This window comes from Lampris incognitus, chromosome 16 (assembly GCF_029633865.1).
Source record: "Lampris incognitus isolate fLamInc1 chromosome 16, fLamInc1.hap2, whole genome shotgun sequence".
NCBI classification, from domain to species: domain Eukaryota; kingdom Metazoa; phylum Chordata; class Actinopteri; order Lampriformes; family Lampridae; genus Lampris; species Lampris incognitus.
Window position 1 is genome coordinate 33,904,876 of NC_079226.1, and position 19,460 is coordinate 33,924,335.

At 48.5% G+C, this 19,460-nt stretch overlaps 1 protein-coding gene across 1 annotated transcript in view; it reads right to left on the reverse strand.

The window, feature by feature from the left end:
• LOC130125913 (transcription factor IIIB 90 kDa subunit-like) overlaps positions 1 to 19,460 on the reverse strand; it is a 130,165-nt gene that overhangs the window by 25,963 nt on the left and 84,742 nt on the right. Inside the window, exons 12-15 of the mRNA XM_056295259.1 lie at positions 16,040 to 16,104; positions 13,975 to 14,056; positions 13,597 to 13,652; positions 11,255 to 11,517 (exon numbers count right to left, since the gene is read on the reverse strand). Coding sequence (XP_056151234.1) covers positions 11,255 to 11,517; positions 13,597 to 13,652; positions 13,975 to 14,056; positions 16,040 to 16,104 — 466 coding nt within the window. The remainder of the gene's footprint in view (positions 1 to 11,254; positions 11,518 to 13,596; positions 13,653 to 13,974; positions 14,057 to 16,039; positions 16,105 to 19,460) is intronic.

Below are 19,460 nucleotides of genomic sequence, written 5' to 3' on the forward strand. Positions count from 1 at the left end.
ACCATTGATCTACAAGCCTAATTTATCTTCACAAGAAGTCACAGTGAGGTCTCTCCTAATCATCTGCTCTAAAACTGTTGATACTGGGTCAGTCTCCATACAGTACACTGTGTCAGTTGTTCACTTCCATTTAGAGTTTAGGTGTTACATTCACCCATCTACTAAAGCTGATTCAATGCGATGAAGTTGTAACTGGCAATTAAACAGACGATGAAACCAATTCTGACACTGATTCATGCTGCGTCCCTGCTATCTTAAAGCTAGAATGCAGGACTTCTAGATAGAAATAAATGTCCGCGACATTCAAGCCCTTGCCAGACAAGTTCACACAATGACGATTAAGTCTAACACCACCAGGTACACCTCTCTGTATTTCGCAGTGTACAGGAGTTTTATATCTGGTGTCTGGAGCAACATTCCCGCGCTGGCGCACCGGAGGTGATCCGTAGTGATACGTTTTACGTCAGCCAGCAACGATCGCTTGGCCAGAGCTGAACTACTTCCATGTGGCAAAAGTGTTCGAATGCCTCCAATTCGCTTGCCTTCAGGGCTTTCTGCCAGAAAGCTTCCGGGCTTGGAAGCTGTGGCAGAAAAACCCAAGAAGTGTCCAAGAAAATTTCTGATGCTCCTGATGTTCAGAGGAAGGATTAAAGACAAAACAAGAAGGCGATCGACGGTGAGGACAAATACTGATAACCACTGGTGTAGCGTTTCCTCTCTGGAGAGCGCTGAAAGAAGAGAAGTAATTATTATCACCGCCTGTAGGGGACGACAAAACTTCCACACTATAGGTTTAATCTCAGAGGTCACGCTAAGAAAATTACAACCCCTGTACGCGTCAGTATTCTACTTTCTCTCACTCCATTCCCGCTTGAAGTACATTTCCTTTTACTCTGCTAACAAAGCGTCCATCCATCCATCCTTCCATCCACTATCCAAACCGCTTATCCTGCTCTCAGGGTCACGGCATGCTGGAGCCTACTCAAGTATCACGTGACCCTGAGAGAAGTCATTGGGCGGCAGGCAGGGAGACACCCTGGACAGGCCGCCAGTCCATCACAGGGCTGACTCACACACACATTCACACCTAGGGACAATTTAGTACAGCCGATTCACCTGACCTACATGTCTTTGGACTGTGGAAAACCAGAGCACACGGCGGAAACCCACGCCCTGAACTTTAATATTATCTATTATACTATAATAATCTCTTTAATATTTACATCCTAAGTTTGTGTTTAAACCAGGTCCTGCATGAGGACGTGAGGGTCCTCTACGAGCTCCCAGTTCCTTCGTTGCTGGTTTGTTTGTCTGTCACAACTGCACCCAAAAGAAAACTGGGCACACATCCTTTCTTAACTGTACCCCTAAACTGTGGCGTATACCACCTGAACGTATCAGAGAGACGAGCTCGTCTTCAAACAGAGGCTTGAAACAATTCTCTTTGATTTGGGTTTTAATCAAAAGTGCCTTTTATCCTCCCATGTGTATCACCTTTTACGCCGTTAAGAGTTTTACCTATTGTGCTTTTTTTCACATTCATCTCTTTGTTGTAACTTTTTGTTCACTTTTATCTTAAATGCTCTGAAATTGTTAAATGCTCTGAAATTGTTTAATTTTCATTCTCTGTTGCACTTTTAAACTGAATATTTATTGTATTCTTTTTTCCTACTTGTTTGCTTTAAATTAGTTTTTTAAATGGAAACCATTGTGAGCTGTTTCTCATATGAAAGGTGCTATATAGATTTAGTGCCTTATTATTAATTATTAATTATTATTATTATTATTATTATTATGTTACACTATGCATCTTGATGTTAATGTGGTGACAAAGGAAAGATTGTAACACATGACACGATCAATGGAGTTAACGCTCCATCACGTTGTACCGGCATGGTAAACATGTTGAGGAAAATAACCTATTTCAAATAAGATGGATTTGTGTTTGCGTCCCAAAACTAATGATAATCTTCGACTACCTAAGACTGATCTACCTTTTTCTTTACTTCTCCACCAATCTTCCCCTCCCTCTCTCTAATTTATACAAGGGTGGAGCATTTTTTCATTCTGGTTTGGTGCACAAGGTTTTGAGGGTTCATCCGACCCAAACCCATCGGGAGTCAGTTGTCAAAAATCTTGCACAAACTTGAATGCATGGTCAGATAAAGACATCATGTACTTGTAGGCCATTACACATACTTTGTCTGATGCCTTCATCTCTACTTTTGATGCCTGTCAGACCCTGACGCGCGCACACACACACACAAGCTCACTCTTTGTCTATCCATCTTCCCAACTCCTTCGTTTCTGTGAGAGATCAAATGAGGACAGATACTGTGAGTCACCCGTCATCTCCCTCCCTCTCTCCATCTCTACCTGCACCACTAATACCTTAGGACTCTCAGCCCCCTGGCCTCCTTTATAGAGGTTGAACCACAAATGATGTTACCGTTAGCTCTCTCAAACTCTCTCTTTCTCGTTTATTAATCTCTTCCTCCCGCCTGCCCCCTCGCTTGCTCCGTCTGTCTCTCTATCCATTAAGTCAGTCTGTCTCTTACTGTCTGTCTTCCCCACTTTGCCCCCTCCCCCCAATTTATCCACTGCTACACTGTACTCTCTCCTCTGTTAGGCTATCAGTCTCTGCCGGGTTTAGTGGCTCGTTCCTAATCAGCTTACTGCCAATGAGACTAAGCCTGAGCTGAAAAGGCGATTGAGGGAGGCCGTTTAGCCAGTGGCTGACAACTGGCAATAGCTGGGGGGGATGGTGTCAATAAAACTTAGCAGGGAGGGGGAAAAATATATAATATATCATGTAGGGTTTCAAAATGTGGAGACCGACTTAACAACGGAGATATGGTGGTGCCATAAGAGGAGCAGTTCATTGTGTTCCGGTGGTGGTAGCCAATGCTGTTGAGTTAGCATGGTAAACGCTGGCACAGCTACATTTGCTGACCGAGACAATCCGGCCTGGTGGCCCCAGGGAGCCTGTTCAGCTGTTAAGCTAGGCTAGGACCCCGTGAGGATGTGAACTACCGCAATAATATCGACTCTTTTTAGTGTCGACAGTTCCGGGGTTGGCTGAGGGTTTCATGCCTAAGCCGCGGATAAAAAAAAAAAAGGACGTCTTCCAAATGGCCCAGTTTTAGAGTCTCCCCCTCAACATTTCCAGCTCTCACCGGAGCAAGGCGCCGCGAGAACAAAGGTTTGTCCATTGGAAGCCGCTTGAAAAGGCAGCCGAGGGAGAGCTGCAGCCGCTATTGCCTCTTCTCAGTGTACGACCCTGCCTAACCCCATAAACACAACTGGGTTTTTCTGGAGGGGGGGCAAAAAAAAAATTATGAAAATTTTTAGTTATTATTTGTGCATAGACTGCTGGCTGCTCTTGAAAAAGGAAGAAGCTATAGACACATAAGACAAGTTTATCAAAATCAGTATGTGGGATGTACTTGATTAACCTTCAGATTTGGAAGAGAAACTTTCACAGGCCTGCTCATCCTTTGCTAATAGCTTTGAGTCCAGGTTGGCACAACATGTCTTCCCATACAGACAAGAAATGGAGGATAACGGACAGAGCACTAAGATGGTAGCTAAAGGACTAGCACCCATAATCCTTCAGTTCTGCCACTGCTCACAGTCAAAAAATGAGATGATCACTTACATTATGAAGCAAAATACCAAAGAGCATTTTTTTCATTTACAGATAAATGTGGTCAGTTATTATTAGCCATAACATCCACAACACATTGCTAATGTTGAATGACACTTTTCTAATGGGGCCTTTTCATTTTCTCACTTGAACTGAAATTTTCCATGGTCTTCAATTTACTGAGGGACTTTTTATGACCCTAGGGTCTGTGAAATCTATTTATACCATGTCGTGTAAAGTCGAATCTACATATATTACATGCGAATTCATCCCTTCATTTCGTTAGGGTTGTAGATTTAAGACCAACCGACCCAAAGAACCGAGGCTGGCCCAATCACTTTTGCCCTTCGCTTCAAAGACCTTTCATACAGACTTGGTTTTTATGTCATGTTATATCTGTTTTATCCTCTCTATTTCCCATTTTATCCCCTTTTATTGAGTAAATTCCTCTTTTATTTGCTTACGTTACATTCCTGCTTCGCAATGCTCCGGCCTGATTGACCAAAAACCACTTTGTTTTTGTAAATCATCGCTCTTAAAAAAGTGTTAACTGATTAAAGTTCTATGAGTAATGCTTGCTTTCTGAGATATATAAGGCTTTCTTGGTGAAATGTGTCACGTTGTTTGGGATAGCTGGGCTGGCGGTAAGTACCAGTGTGGTGGTGCTGGAGTGTATGTGTGTGTGTGTGTGTGTGTGTGTGTGTATACACGTGTCTTGGGGGGGAGGGGGGGTTCTAGCAGTGTGTCGGGTCTGTCCTGTCTGCCTCTGCACTAGCTTGCTCTTGTAAAGATGGGCCTCAATCAGCCTCGAAAGGATCATTGGTCACAGTTTTGGAGGTTTTGGGGTAGGAAGGGTGGACAGGGGGGGGGGGGTTGTCACAGGCTGAAGGGAGGGGCTGCAAACCACAGACAAATTACACACCACTGACACAGCTGGTCATATAAAAAAACAAAACAAACATCCTCTTCAATTGTGCTGAGCAGGAAAATATGACACATACTGTAAAACAGCACACTGCCCCTTCTGGCTCCCTTCATGTATGAACTGCATTGTAGCTAACTAAAAATTAGACAAAAATTGAATAAATTGTCCTCGCATTTCATAAATGGACAGGTGAATGCTCGGCTTGCTTGTAACACCTGCTCCAAAGAGGGACTGAAGCTCTCCCCCGCGGAGGCGGAGGCGGTGGCAGCGCTACCATTTGGCCACAGGAAGTGCTCAGCTCTCCAGTCCTTTCTAGGCATCGACCAACTCTGCGGGTCAGATTTACATTTCTGAAAAACCAACACAGACCAAAAGCCACTGACACCACCCCACCATCTCCCCTTTCCCCCGGAGAGAAAAATGCAGTCAGGAATTCACTCCCTCGCCAAAAAAAAAAAGTGACAGAAGTTCTTTAAAAAGGAAAGAGAAGGAAAATGCTTTGAATGGGCAAAGAAGGGGGTAGATGAAGGATTAAAGCGAGAGAGAAGCAAATAGACAGAGATAGAGAGACGGAGAGTATGTGTGTGGGGGGGGTGAAACACTGGAGGGCAATTATCGGGGCTATTTCTGGAAGAGTGCTTTTCCATCCTCCAGTAAGGATGGAGGGAACAGGGAGAGTCTGTTTGGCAGCTGGCTGGAGGAGGTGCAGGGCGGGCTGGAGAGAGGAGAGGGGAAGGAGAGTGAAGGAGACTAGGAGGGAAGGGAGGCAGGAGAGCGAGAGAGAGACAGCGTACACAGGGCCTGTGCACTGAAAGGCAGTAAGTATACTGAGTGGAGCAGGCCTGTGGTCGTGTGGGTGGGGGTGGGAGTGGAGGTGGTGGGGTGGGCTAGGGGACATTCCCTGAGGACGAAGTTAGTCAGAGTAGAGAGGATGAGAGGCAGAGGACAACAGAGAGAGCGAGAGAGAGATAAAGAGGAGGAAAATGTAAAGACAGCGAGAGCAAGAGATTGCGTGAGAGGGCAAAAAGAGAAACACGAAAACAAACTGAGCAATAGAAATGTTCATTCTACTGAGGCCATCCACAACAACGTTTTGTGTTGTCACTAACTGAAATGGACTGCTAAATTAAACTGATACTGAAAAGAATTTTTCAGCTATATAGTAAACACGTTCTCATTACTGTTAATCAATTACTAATTATCGGTTAATTTTTGTAGGTTGTGTTATTGGTACCTGCGCTAACATCGGTCCTCTTGTCACGTCAACAAAACCAATATGAACTTAGGTAAGACAAGTAGGCAGATGTGAGAGAGAGGGAGGGAGAGCGAGAGAGCGAGAGAGCGAGAGAGAGAGAAGGTCAGTGAGGGATGGGGAGAGGATGACAAATTAAGGGTGGAGGAAGGGTGGATGGGAGAAGGGACACAAAAAAGAAAAAAGATAAAGCGGGAAGGGAGCTAGAGAGAGAGAGAACTGGACCGTGAGAGAAGAAAGAGGACAGATAGTATCTATGTGTTATCTCTACAAACTGGGACCACCTACACTGTCATGTTAATGTTCTGGTAACACTGGGTCTCCTCCTGTCATGCAAATGAGGGATAAGGGTGAACTGAAGTGAACCGAGAGAGAGGTGACAGTGGGCAGGAGTAAGAGGGAGATGAAAGGAAAGGATAAGAGGGAAACATCTTGAGACAGAGTGAGACAGGGAGCAGAAGGGACAAGATGAGAGAGAGAGAGAGAGAGAGAGAGAGAGAGAGAGAGAGAGAGAGAGAGAGAGAGAGAGAGAGAGAGAGAGAGAGAGAGAGAGAGAGAGAGACACACACAGAGCAAGAGAGAGAGACAGAGAGACAGAGACAGACAGACAGAGCAAGAGAGAGAGACAGAGTGGAGAGAGAGAGAGAGAGAGAGAGAGAGAGAGAGAGAGAGAGAGAGAGAGAGAGAGAGAGAGAGAGAGAGAGAGAGAGAGAGTGAGAGAGAGAGTGAGAGAGAGTGAGAGCTTAAAAGCGCTCCATTGAAAGGGGGATGCAGGGGAATAAAGAGAGCGATAGGGCAGTGAAAAAGGTGAAGGGAGTAGGGAAGAAAGAGCCTGAAAGAGAGGCGAGAGGACAGGCGCAGAAAAACAAACGAGAAGTGGAGAAAGAGAGAGAGAGCGAGAGAGTGAGACGGACGAGAGGCTACACAAGAGAGGAGAGGGAGGGAGCCAAGCTAAAAAGGAGGAGAGCCAGAGAAGAGAAGTGGAGGTCTGCGTGTCGCAGTTGCAGAGCCTGACATTGAGCAGGGTCCTTGTGTTCAGGGGCAAACCCCTCCACCGAGCACTGCGAGCGGGCCGAGGCCTGAAGGAGGACCCGGGGCAGGGGGGGGAGTGGGGGGGGGGGTCGGTAAGAGAGTGGGCCGCAGCAGAAGCATCAGTAGCACAAAGCGTCAGTGTAGCCCCACAGCGAGGCCTGGGAACAAGGCACAATGGCTCCACTGTCGGCGCGCCTTCTCCCGCACTTCCATAGGTCTCCCTGACACCATGCCTCTCCCCTTTTTCAATAACCAGCACAACAACCTTTTCAGAGCACGGGGCAACGGTTTGCTCCTCGGCCGCGGGCTGAAAGGGTCCATTCTGCTTTCAACGGTCACTCGTGGGACTGTTTTCTTGCTTCTTTTTTTTTTTTCACAAATTTTTACATTCCGACGTCGCGACTAACTTGAGACAACAGAGCGAGAGATTATCATCGTGCCGTCGGCTTGCCCGGCGAGCGCGCTAGCTTGCTTGTTTGTCGCTAATGGCTGGGGTTAGCGCTATTAAAAATACAAAAGCCACAGGGGTCAGACGGAGCGTTTTGTTGCACCAGTAAGACTACAAAGTGCAAAGCTCAGCAGGTTCTAGATAAGTGGATGGAAAGTTTTAAAAGCCACCTCCGCCGGCCCTGTGCGGCTTCATTCAGGAAAAGAGAGGAACGTCTGAAAGTGAACAATGAATGATTCACAACAGCCACCGCCATCAATGATTCATCGACTAGACATCAACGCACCTGAAATATTTAAAACTGGTCACTGGCTTCAGGGGAGCGTGTCCATTCTTAAGAAACACGGGACAGGGCGCGCCCATTGAAGCCCCTCTTCAGGAAGCATCAAAGGGGGGGGGGCATGAAACTGGAGATGGGCCCTCTCATTCATGGGGGACGCCCGCTTTCCAAGGAAGACAGATATGCCAGTCTGCACCGATGAGCCAACCGGAGCGGCTGAAGTCCAGCGCTAGTGAAGCTGCCCCGCTGTGGTCCGCCGTCAGTATTGCTGTAGTGAATTCACACATGCTGCACTGCTGAATTTTGCCTCCGAGACACGCTGGGGGGAATTCAGCCGTCGTGACAAGTTTGAATGGACAACAACTGCCTCTGCTAATCAGTGACCCCAACGCATTTAAACTTTTGGGGCTAATTTCCAAAATACTGCACATCTACTGTACTTCAGGAGATTAAAAAAAAACAAAAAACCTATCCAACATTTTGAGATTCCAGTGTCTCAAATTGGTACCATAGGCGTCGATACAATTGGGGAGGAAAAACGAGGGAAATTGAAAAAAAAATTTTTTTTGGTACCCTTTTGTCACACAAGCTCATCATTTAGCTCGTGAATCCACCTGCTGGAGTGCCCTTTAGCCCCACCTCGAATGCTCAGAAACTCCCTGCACGGAAGGATAAAGTGTTTGTTACATTATCCTGTCAAATATTCATAATTTGGTGCAATTTTGTGCCCCCGTTCACAGTTGCTGCATTCACAGCCCTTAACAGGCAGGAGAGAAAAAGGTTTATATGTGCTGACGCGAGACAGGTCAAGGACGGCATGATGAGAAAACATCAGTCATCATTATCACAACACAGAGATCCCTCCTCTGTTGCTCTCCCTGAAGTTTCTCCCTATTTTTTCTCCCTGATATCAAGGGTTTCTTTAGTGAGTTGTTCCTTATCTGATGCGAGGGCCTAAGGACAGGATGTTGTGTTGCTGTAAAGCCCCTTGAGGCAAATTTGTAATTTGTGATATTGGGCTATACAAATAAAACTGACTTGACCGTGTTTGGCTATCTTCCTATTTATTCCCATTTCCTATTTTGAATGAATATTTTGAATGAGGCGGCACAGTGGTTAGCACGGTCGCCTCACAGCTAGGAGGTCCTGGGTTCGAGCCCCGGGGTAGTCCAACCTCGGGGTTGTCCTCTGTGTGGAGTTTGCATGTTCTCCCCGTGTCTGCGTGGGTTTCCTCCGGTTGCTCCGGTTTCCTCCCACAGTCCAAAGACATGTAGGTCAGGTGAACCGGCCGTACTAAATTGCCCCTAGGTGTGAATATGTGTGTGTGTGTGTGTGTGTGTCAGCTCTGTGATGGCCTGGTGGCCTGTCCAGGGTGTCTCCCCTCCTGCCGCCCAATGACTGCTGGGATAGGCTCCAGCATCCCTGTGACCCTGAGAGCAGGATAAGCGGTTTGGATAATGGATGGACCTATTTTGAATGTGCCCAAACATCCACATCCAACCAAGGATGCAGGCATAAACACACACACACACACACACACACACACACACACACACACACACACACACGCACAAGCTCATGAAGTTTGTACTGCGTGTTCTTCGACAGCATGAGAGGAGAGTAAAGACATTTGCTTCGCTAGATGAGAACGGATGCTGGCGCTCTGTTAAACTGGTCAAACTCCGGGGTGTGTCTGGGACCAAAAGACTCAAATTATCATACAGCAGAGGACAGGGCTTGTGAAGGCCTAGGAAAGTGCAACCAGATGACTGCAGCTAAACCAACCACAGAGAGGAAGGGGTTGGGGGATGGTCAGGGACGGGGGGGGGTTACATCCCCCTAATCACTAAACAGCTGCTTCCAAACAACTCCCATAAAGCTTCAAGATGGTACTTAAAACCAACATTAACTGAGAGAGGTTTAAAAACAGAGCCGCAAGAAACCAATTTCTCCCAGCGCCGAACAAACTGAGCAGAGAGCGATGAAGTAAAAAAAAAAAAGAAAAAAGAAAGCCTCTCTCTTCTTGCTGCGAGAAAACCCATTAAATTCATGTGAAAAGCTCGCTGTGGATAAGCCCTGTGAATGCGTGTCATTGTGGCGGGGGGAGAATAACAGCCAGGGAGAGAAAATCCTGGCAGGGAACGTACAGCTCGGAGAGAGAGAAAAAAAAAAAGGGAATCCCGCGGGAGGACTGAACCGGAGCGAGCGGCCTTTCAGCGAGAAGTTTCTGTCCACCACCCGCCGCTCGTCACCCTCGGAAACGTCCGAAGGGGGTTCGGTCTCCTCACCGTCACGGTGCAAGGCCGCCGCCAACGGCGAACCCGACACATCAAGGTTGGCCGAGAGCGTAGGGGAGGCGGGGGGCTTCAACCCCTCCCCCGTGACAGCAGGAATGGCTGGTAATGCCAAAGAGACCCCTGTCACTTTCTTCATCACCCCCCGGTGTGCTCCACCCATCTCCCCTTAACTCACCATCTGCTGTTTACATTTAGGATTACTCCACGATTTGCAGCATCGAGGGTGTGTGGACCCAAACAGAATTAAAACATGATTAAAAATGGATTTGTGTATTTGCAGTACTTGATGAACGCTCTTCATCATACTTGATGAACGCTCTTCATCAATAGTGTTAATTTACCTGCCACTTTCGCCAAACATCATTTTTTGAACAGAGAGGAGCTTATGAATAATGGCTGGCTTCCCGCCATAAAGGAGGGAGATTTATGAGCCGCTGTCAACATCCACCAGCATTTAGTGTGTGGCTGCTGTCAACTCGTCACCCTGGTGGACAATACACCCTCCCATATACTGTCCTGCCCTTTGACCTCCCCTGTACTGGAGGAGCCGAGACGCACATTCACCTCAACCTGTGAATATGAAGGAGGGGTGTCTCTATTTGTGATTTTAACACTACTTTATGTGTATTTTATATCTCTATGTTGACCCACAATCTGCACTGACTGTATTAACACCTGCTACATACATATTATTGGGTGCACAAATACAACTTTATAGATATTTGTAGAAGGTGTGTGTGTATATCTACAGCGGAATATTTTGTTTGTGTCCTTTATCGCCCCAGTCTCTGCTCTGCCCCCTCTGGCTGCAGACTACCACATGCCTCCTCCGATACATGTGGAGTCGCCAGCCGCTTCTTTTCACCTGATAGTGAAGAGTTTCGCCAGGGGGATGAAGCACATGGGAGGATCCCGCTCCCCACCCCGAACAGGCGCCCCGACCGACCAGAGGAGGCGCTAGTGCAGCGACCAGGACACATACCCACATCCGGCTTCCCACCCGCAGACACGGCCAATTATGTCTGTAGGGACGTCTGACCAAGCCGGAGGCAACACGGGGATTCAAACCGGCGATCCCCGTGTTGGTAGGCAATGGAATAGGCCGCTACGCCACCCGAATGCCCAGCCTTTGATAATCTAATGCTGCTGTGACCACCCAGTTTTCCTGCCAGTAGAGAATATCGATGTACAACACTTCACATCTAAACTTAATTCCACTTACCTGTTAACTGATCAAACTCAGGAAAGGACGACCACTGAGTTGAATTACTTCCTCTGTCTACGCCCACTCAGACACATCTAGATTACATTAAATACTGTAAAGTTTCACTACTGTTCTGTGTAGCTATATTTTGGAGCAATTCTTCCACCAACCTTTTGCCCAGGCTGCTGAGTGGCGTGCCCAGGCTGGGCGGCACTTGAGCAGGCCGGCGGTTGCGGAGAGCCGGCCTCCTGGCAGCAGCTCCGCTCTTGGGTTCAGCCTTGCGGGCCGGGCTGGCGGCAGGTTTGATGTTGAGGTCCTTGAGCACATCGTAGTTGATCTTGGATGAGATCTTTTTCTGTTCCAGCATTTTCCCAATGGCCTCGTCTGCAGTGCTGGCCCGGATTGGGTCTCGTTTCTTTTTTGGGACCCTGGGCTACATGGGGGGTGGGGGTGGAAAAAAAATGCAGAATAAACCAGACATCAGTCATTTTGATGTAGATGGTGTAATCACACATAGTCAGGATGGCCTCTTTCCAAATGAAGTCACTATTTTAATCAGAAACCTAAGTCAAAACAGTATTTTTCACTCTTCATCTTTTTTGTACCATCTAAAATAGGATTTGATACTTGCCAAATTGGGAAACCCTTGTGTTCAATGACTCCCCCATTGAGTTTGACCTCAATCTTAATCAGGGATGGGTTAGCCAGCTAATGGCCCACTCCAAGTGCATGTTGGGACTGCAACATGCACATAAGAAGTAGATTAGAAGATATTTTTACTGTCACTCTACATACATGCAATGAAATTCATCCTCTGCATTTAACCCACCCTATTGTATAGGAGCAGTGGGCGGCTGCAGCACCCGGGGACCAACTCCAGTTCTTCTTTCCATTGCATTGCTCAGGGGCACAGGCAGGAGTATTAACCCTAACATGCATGTCTTTTTGAAGGTGGGAGGAAACCGGAGCACCTGGAGGAAACCCACGCAGACACGGGGAGAACATGCAAACTCCACACAGAAAGGACCTGGGACGGCCTGGGACTCGAACCCAGGACTTTCTTGTATATGTTCATGGATTGATATATGTTCACAGACTGGACATGAAAATCTTTTTATAAGGCCAAACATTTCCAACTTTGGAATTTTGACCGAAATCCATCTCCTAAAATGATACAAACGAATTCGTCTAAACAGCCCCCCCTCGCCGACCAGGGATGCTAATCGTTGTGTAATTTGGAATGATGAACACACCCCAAAGGATGCCGTTTGTTACACATGAACTGCGCTTGTCTGTGAACATTTCCCTCCCTTTTTAACGTTTTATTTTTTTTTGCCAGGGAGATGGCAGCATGCGGTTGGCCGGATCGGTGCTGTCAGAAGCCTGTACGTCTCATTAGATAGCTGCTCTGTTGCAGTTAATCCATCTAGTTAAAACCAGTGAACAGATGTTAGGCATAACAAAGGGCCAACACTTTGCCAAAACCTGTAGTGGGGAGTGAGGGTGGGGGGGGTGGGGGGTAAAAAACGTGCATGCACACCTCAACGCAGGTTCCTGGCATCCATCTGTCCGCCCAGCATCTGTTTGTCTGTCTGACTTTCTGTTGATGTAACCTCCCCCCCTCCCTTTTCCTCCCTAATTGTATCCCGCCAACTACCCTGCTCTTCCGAGCCGTCCCGGTCGCTGCTCCACCCCCTCTGCTGATCCGGGGAGGGATGCAGACTACCACATGCCTCCTCCAATACATGTGGAGTCGCCAACCGCTTCTTTTCACCTGACGGTGAGGAGTTTCGCCAGGGGAACGTAGCACGTGGGAGGATCACGCTGTTCCCCCAGTTCCCCCTCCCCCCCCGAACAGGTGCCCCAACCGACCGAAGGAGGCGCTAGTGCAGGGACCAGGACACATACCCACATCCGGCTTCCCACCCGCAGACACGGTCAAGCTGGGGGTAACATGGGGATTCAAACCGGCAATCCCCGTGTTTGTAGGCAACGGAATAGACCGCTACACTACCCAGACGCCCGCTTGATGTAACCTTCTGACTGTCCATCAATCTGTCTTACTGTGTGTGTGTGTGTTTGTGTCTAGCCAACAGTCTGTCTGTCTCTCCCTTGCTGTCCACTGCCTTTCTCTCTTTTCTAGAAAGGCTTTGGGCATTTTTTACTTCATCGGACAGTATTTTGGACAAGACAAAAACAAAAACAGGAAAGAGGAAGTGGTGGGAGAGAGGGAAAGAAATACAGAAGAGGTCCAGAGGCAGACTCAAACTAAAGCTGAAATCGGGCCCTAGCCTACGTGTTGGGTGTGCTCATCTGGTTGAGCCACCAGGACGCTTCTTCATGTCCGTCTTTGAGACCACTTGTACTACTGTCTAACCGACTATCTTTTCTCTACCGGGCCGTCTCTCTAAATGTCTAACCGTCTGTCTGTCCAATAAACCGCCCATCTGTCTGTTTGAGGACCTGGCACACCCTGAGTTCAGCGTTGTCTCCCTGTCCCAACAGCTGTTACCTTCTTCTCTTTGTAGATCCCCAGCTCCTTCTCCTTCGCAATCTTCGCTTCCTTCTCTGTGAAAGAAAACAGGACATCAGGAGCCATGGCGCACACAGTCTGCAACAGCACCACAAACACAGTAGAAGCAATGCGGCAAGGTGAAAAGTTACCACCAGTCACAAGCTGTAAATTCTGGTTGAGGCCATTAAAGTTGGCCTACTGCCCCAGTCCATTTAGCGGGTTGTCAACCATCCTCTGAGACCCGTGTTCCATGCTGAGACACGTTTTGGCTTCATGGTTTGAACAGTGAAAGTGGCTGGTGAATTAGTGCATGTACCTGCAGCGGGGAAGAAAGCTTCTGTGGGAACATGATGCGTGGTGCAACCTGATAGTTACCTTTCTGCTCCTTCAGGTAGTCAAGGTTGTCCGCCATCCAGAGTGCAGTCTTAATCTTTATTTCCTTCTCATCTAGAAGATACTGCAAAGAGGAATAAGGACCATCATCAGGCAAGCATGTCACCATAGAACATAGTCCCCCCCCCCCTTTTCTCCCCAGTTGTATCCGGCCAATTACTCCACTCTTCTGAGCCGCCCCGGTCTCTGCTCCACCCACTCTGCTGAATCGGAGAGGGCTGCAGACTACCAAATGCCTCCTCCGATACATGTGGAGTCGCCAGCCGCTTCTTTTCACCTGACAGTGAGGAGTTTCACCAGGGGGACGTAACAGGTGGGAGGATCACACTATTCCCCCCAGTTCCCCCTCCCCCCCGAACAGGCGCCCCCAACTGACCAGAAGAGGCGCTAGTGCAGCGACCAGGACACATACCAACATCCGGCTTCCCACCCGCAGACACAGCCAATTATGTCTGTAGGGATGCCCGACCAGGTCGCAGGTAAAATGGGGATTCGAACCAATGATCCCAGGGTTGGAAGGCAATGGAATAGATCGCTATGCTACCCGGACGCCCCCAAAAGTATTTTTTTAAATCAGTGTTTAGTCATGTTAGAATATCTCCTCTCTTACTTAATAAATTATGTCTCTTAACACCATTTAACTCAATTGCATGCATATTTTAGCCTCCAGCTAACTAAAAGTGATTCTTATGCGTAAATCAATGCAGCAATTAAAGGGATCTTTGCCTACTGCGGTGTAAATAGAATATGGTAGACATACTTGCTCAGTAAAAAAAAGGCACAAAGGTAAACATAGTTCAATAAATCATGAATAATGTGTAAATATGACGCTCTGTTTAGGATTTTATCTACACTGACCCCAGTGCAGCATACTGTGTGGAGATATAAATGTATATGCAGTGTCTTATCAGAATCAGAACCATGCTTATCGGCCGTGTAGGTCTGCACATACATGGAATTTGACTCCGGTTTCATTGCTCTCTACTTAACATAGAATACCAACAATACAACACAACTATCTTCAGATATATACACAAGGATTGACTTATACAGGTGAAATAAGGTGATAAAGTACAATGGTGCAGAGAATATTATGAGTATATGACACTTAAGATAATTAACACTGAATATTCATCCATTATCCAAACCGCTTATCCTTACACAGGGTTGTAGGGATGCTTTCAGGGTCGCGGGATGCTGGAGCCTATCCCAGGAGTCACTGGGTGGCAGGCAGGGGGACACCCTGGACAGGCCGCCAGTCCGTCACAGGGCCAACATGCACACACACACATTCACACCTAGGGAAAATTAAGTACGTTCAATTCACCTGACCTACATGTGTTTGGACTTGGGAGGAAACCCACAAAGACATGGGGAGAACATGCAAACTCCACACAGAGAACGACCCGGGATGACCCCCAAGGTCGGACTACCCCGGGGCTCGAACCCAGGACCTTCTTGCTGTGAGGCGACCGCGCTAACCACTGCACCACCGTGCCGCCCACACTGAATATTATTGACATTCACTCCTTTGCATTTTAGGGATTTAGTGGGTGCTCTTGTTTAGCGAGACATTGCGTGCAAATGCAAAAAGTACTAATAATTTTTGGGGCGCCCCGGTGGCTCACCTGGTAGAGCACGTACCACATAAGGCTGAGTCCTTACCGCAGCGGCCTGGGTTTGAATCTGGCCCGGGTCCTGTGCTGCATGTCATCCCCTCTCTCTCCTCTGCCTTTCTCTCGACTATCACTAAATAATAAAGGTGGAAAAAGCCACCAAAAAAAAAAAAAAGTACTGATAATTTCTAAATGATCAAAGTTACTGACAAACTTTCCTAAGAGAGGGATGCAAGTGTCAGGGCCACACTCCTGTGAGCGTAAAATGATGACTAAGATGCGAGGAAGGGGAATAAATCAGGAGCTGGCATGAGTGGTAAAAAGAGATGGGGCATAAAACAGTCACGGTGATTAATAAGGACCCGCTCACTGCAAGCTCGGCGCGCCCCCTTAAACACCAGGTGACCGAGCCCCTCACATCAGCTACCTACCAGCTCTATCTCGCTGTCGTCAATGCCGCTCAGGTCCAGCTCCCCGCTGTCTGCAGCCCCGTCGTCTGTAGTGGAGGGAGAAGTCAGAATGCATGTGGTTAGAGACCCGCTCGTGTGACGCGGGTTTTATATCACGAGGTCCTGAAAGGGAGTTAGAGAGCAACCAGCCTGAACAGTGCATCCCGGTCTCTCCTTGTGTTTCGTGGAACATTTCCCCGGTGGGGGTTAATCAGTAAATAAAGGCACTGTGACTTCTGATAAGACGTTAATAGGCTTAACTTTAAGCAGCTCTACCTAAACAGACTTTCTTTTCAATTACGATACGCTCTCGAGATTGTGGCACGCTTTATTTTTCACAGGGCGGCGTTGGCAACACCCAAGACGCGCTCCCGTTTTTACCGCCGTCTCGCTGTGATGGTGCTGATTGCGGGAGTGAAAACAGCAGACTTTCAGACGGCGCGTTGATAAGCGGGGGAGGCGGCATTCAAAATCCCTCGGTGTGCAAGCACTTCAATTTTGGAAGAGATGGGGGGGAAATGGCTGCGTTCAAACAAAACCTGATTACATTTGATTACGGAAACAAAGGGGTTTTTGGCTGTGGTGGTGGGGCTGGTCGGGGAGGGGGGTTGGCGTGACAAAAAAAAGAAAAAAGAAGAAGAATCATGAAAAATAACTCTGAATCAAAAAAATCAGCAGCCTTCACTCGACAGATTCTCCTCTTGATTAGCCATTTCAGGACGAAGAGCGACTCTCCTCTCGCAGCCTGGCGACCTCAGACAGTAAACCGAAGGGCAGCGATGGGAGGGAGTGTCTTCAGAAGGCAACACGCTGTAGGTTTACACAGAGTCCTCGGGCTTCGTCACGTTCGGAGGGGCCTTCTTTCCCCAAAGTTCACACACTCCCAGCAGGAGCGCGACTTCAATGACGCGCCACACGGGAGTCCGGGTGGCGTGGCGGTCTATTCTGTTGCCTACCAACATGAGGATCTCTGGCTCGAATCCCCGTGTTACCTCCGGCTTGGTTGGGCGTCCTTACAGACACAATTGGCCGTATCTGCGGGTGGGAAGCCGGATGTGGTTATGTGTCCTGGTCGCTGCACTAGCGCCTCCTCTGGTTGATCGGGGCACCTGTTCAGAGGGGAGGGAGAACTGGGGGGGGGGGGGAATGGCGTGATCCTTCCACGCGCTATGTCCCCCTGGTGAAACTCCTCACTGTCAGGTGAAAAGACTCATCTGGTGACTGACTCCACATGTATCGGAGGACGCATGTGGCAGTCTGCAGCCCTCCCCGGATCAGCAGAGGGGGTGGAGCAGCGACCAGGACGGCTCGGAAGAGTGGGGCAATTGGCTGGGTACAACTGGGGAGAAAAACGGGGGGGGGGGGTGCCACACGCATCCACAGGCGGCTTTCCAAGTTAATCAAAGAGAGACAGGTGCACACCCATTCTCCCCCCCTGACGGGGCAAAGGAAGGGGGAGGGCGTTATCTAGTCAACCGTTTGAGTTCTTCTAGGAGATTGGGGCCTTCCTTAAAAAGATGTCCTGCTCTAAAGAAAACAGACAGGTCAGTCCCTATCTGCTGGGCCCAGCCCTGGGAGAGCGTCCCCTCTGTCAAGTGTTGGGGGAAGATAAGAGAGAGAGAGACAAGCCCTGCGAGAGCTCAGGAATACCGGTAGGCAGAGCAGCGGGGTGACAAGGTACAGATAATGCCACTCCACCCCTGGAGAGAGGAGGGGCAGGGCGCATAAACCGGGATATTATTAGGCAGCCCCCACTTTGATATATCTAGACTCGCTAATTTGATAAAAGCATGAAATTGCTCCTCACTGGCGTAGCGCAGAAGTAGCAAGAACCAGACCTGCGTGGTTCAGAATAACGTGGCCGAGGGAGCCGTGCTGCAGGGGTTAGAGATGGCTACATTTCTTTTTTGCTTTTTATTCAAACTGAAACAGAGGAAACAATGCACCTCACAAGAACAGACAAGATATAGAGAGCTCACTAGACCATCGGGCACCCATAAATATCAAAAACCTAAACCGTCTTAGTCTTCAACAAGGCTATCGATCACAACCAAGCTGCCCAGACAGGAGGGAGGTGGCGCAATCTTCGGCTCGCAGTGAATTTGCAAGAAGCAATAAGGGGTTTAGTCAGAGGCGCGCAGACCATTGTTTAACTGAAGACTCGCCCTCTTAGCAGTATGTAGAGAATAGCTTTACAATTTGTTCAGTGTTTTGTCACTTAGCGTTTATTCAGCAAGGCAGGTTGATCACCAGCTCGTCGCTCTCCAGGGCTGACACGGCGCAAAGCAGCAGCGCTCAACGAGGAGGAGAAAAGGGAGAGAATGAAAACAAACAAAATAAATTGCTGTTCTGCCTTCCATAATCAGCAGAGTCCATAGAAGTCTTTTCAGCTCTGAGATTTAACAGCGATGAGGGCCACAGCATCCCGCTGGAGAGTGACGACAAGAGAGAATGTAATATTCCCACCTTTTCCCACGTGACTGTCCAACACCTCTGCAATGCAAAGACTGTCCAGACTACCGGAAACGGGGGAGGAGAGGCGTCCAGGTAGCATGGCGGTCTATTCCGTTGCCTAACAACATGGGGATCGCCGGTTCGAATCCCCGTGTTACCGCCGGCTTGGTCAGGCATCCCTACAGACACAACTGGCCGTGTCTGCAGGTGGGGACGTCCTGGGTATGATGTTAAACTGCAACCGGGGGGGTCGTCTGCGACTAAACCGGCACCCCCACGTAAACCCTTGGGTTGTTGTGAGGAGGGTGTGTGGACACCCAGCAGCACTAAAAACAAAACCTGTCAAAGGGCGGATGAGTTCTTCTGCGAACCAACAGTCATCAATACCTGGAGAGGAGAGAGGGACCACCAAGTACTCCCCTACTGAAACACAATGATGACTCAACCTCTTGTTGAGGCATCAGCTGTGCTCCTACGACCTCCATAGGTTACAAAACTGATGATGATGATGATGCAGGTGGGAAGCCAGATGTGGGTATGTGTCCTGGTCCCGCCTGTTCAGGGGGAAGGGGGGAACTGGGGAGAATAGCGTGATCCTCCCATGCGCTACGTCCCCCTGGTGAAAGTCCTCACTGTCAGGTAAAAAGAAGCAGCTGGTGACCCCACATGTACCGGAGGAGGCATGTGGTAGTCTGCAGCCCTCCCTGGATCGGCAGAGGGGGTGGAGCAGCGACCGGGACGGCTCGGAAGTGTGGGGTAATTGGCCAAGAACAATTGGGGAGAAAAAGGGGGTAAAATCCAAAAAAAAAGGAAGACATGGCAGGGAAAGGACTTTAATCTCCCTTTTTGCTTTTAAATCTTCAAAATGGTGGACTGGCTCTGGAAACCATCAGTAACCACGCTAAATCCTGTGACAGGCCGGGATAGTGACCGATTAGCTTGAAATGCT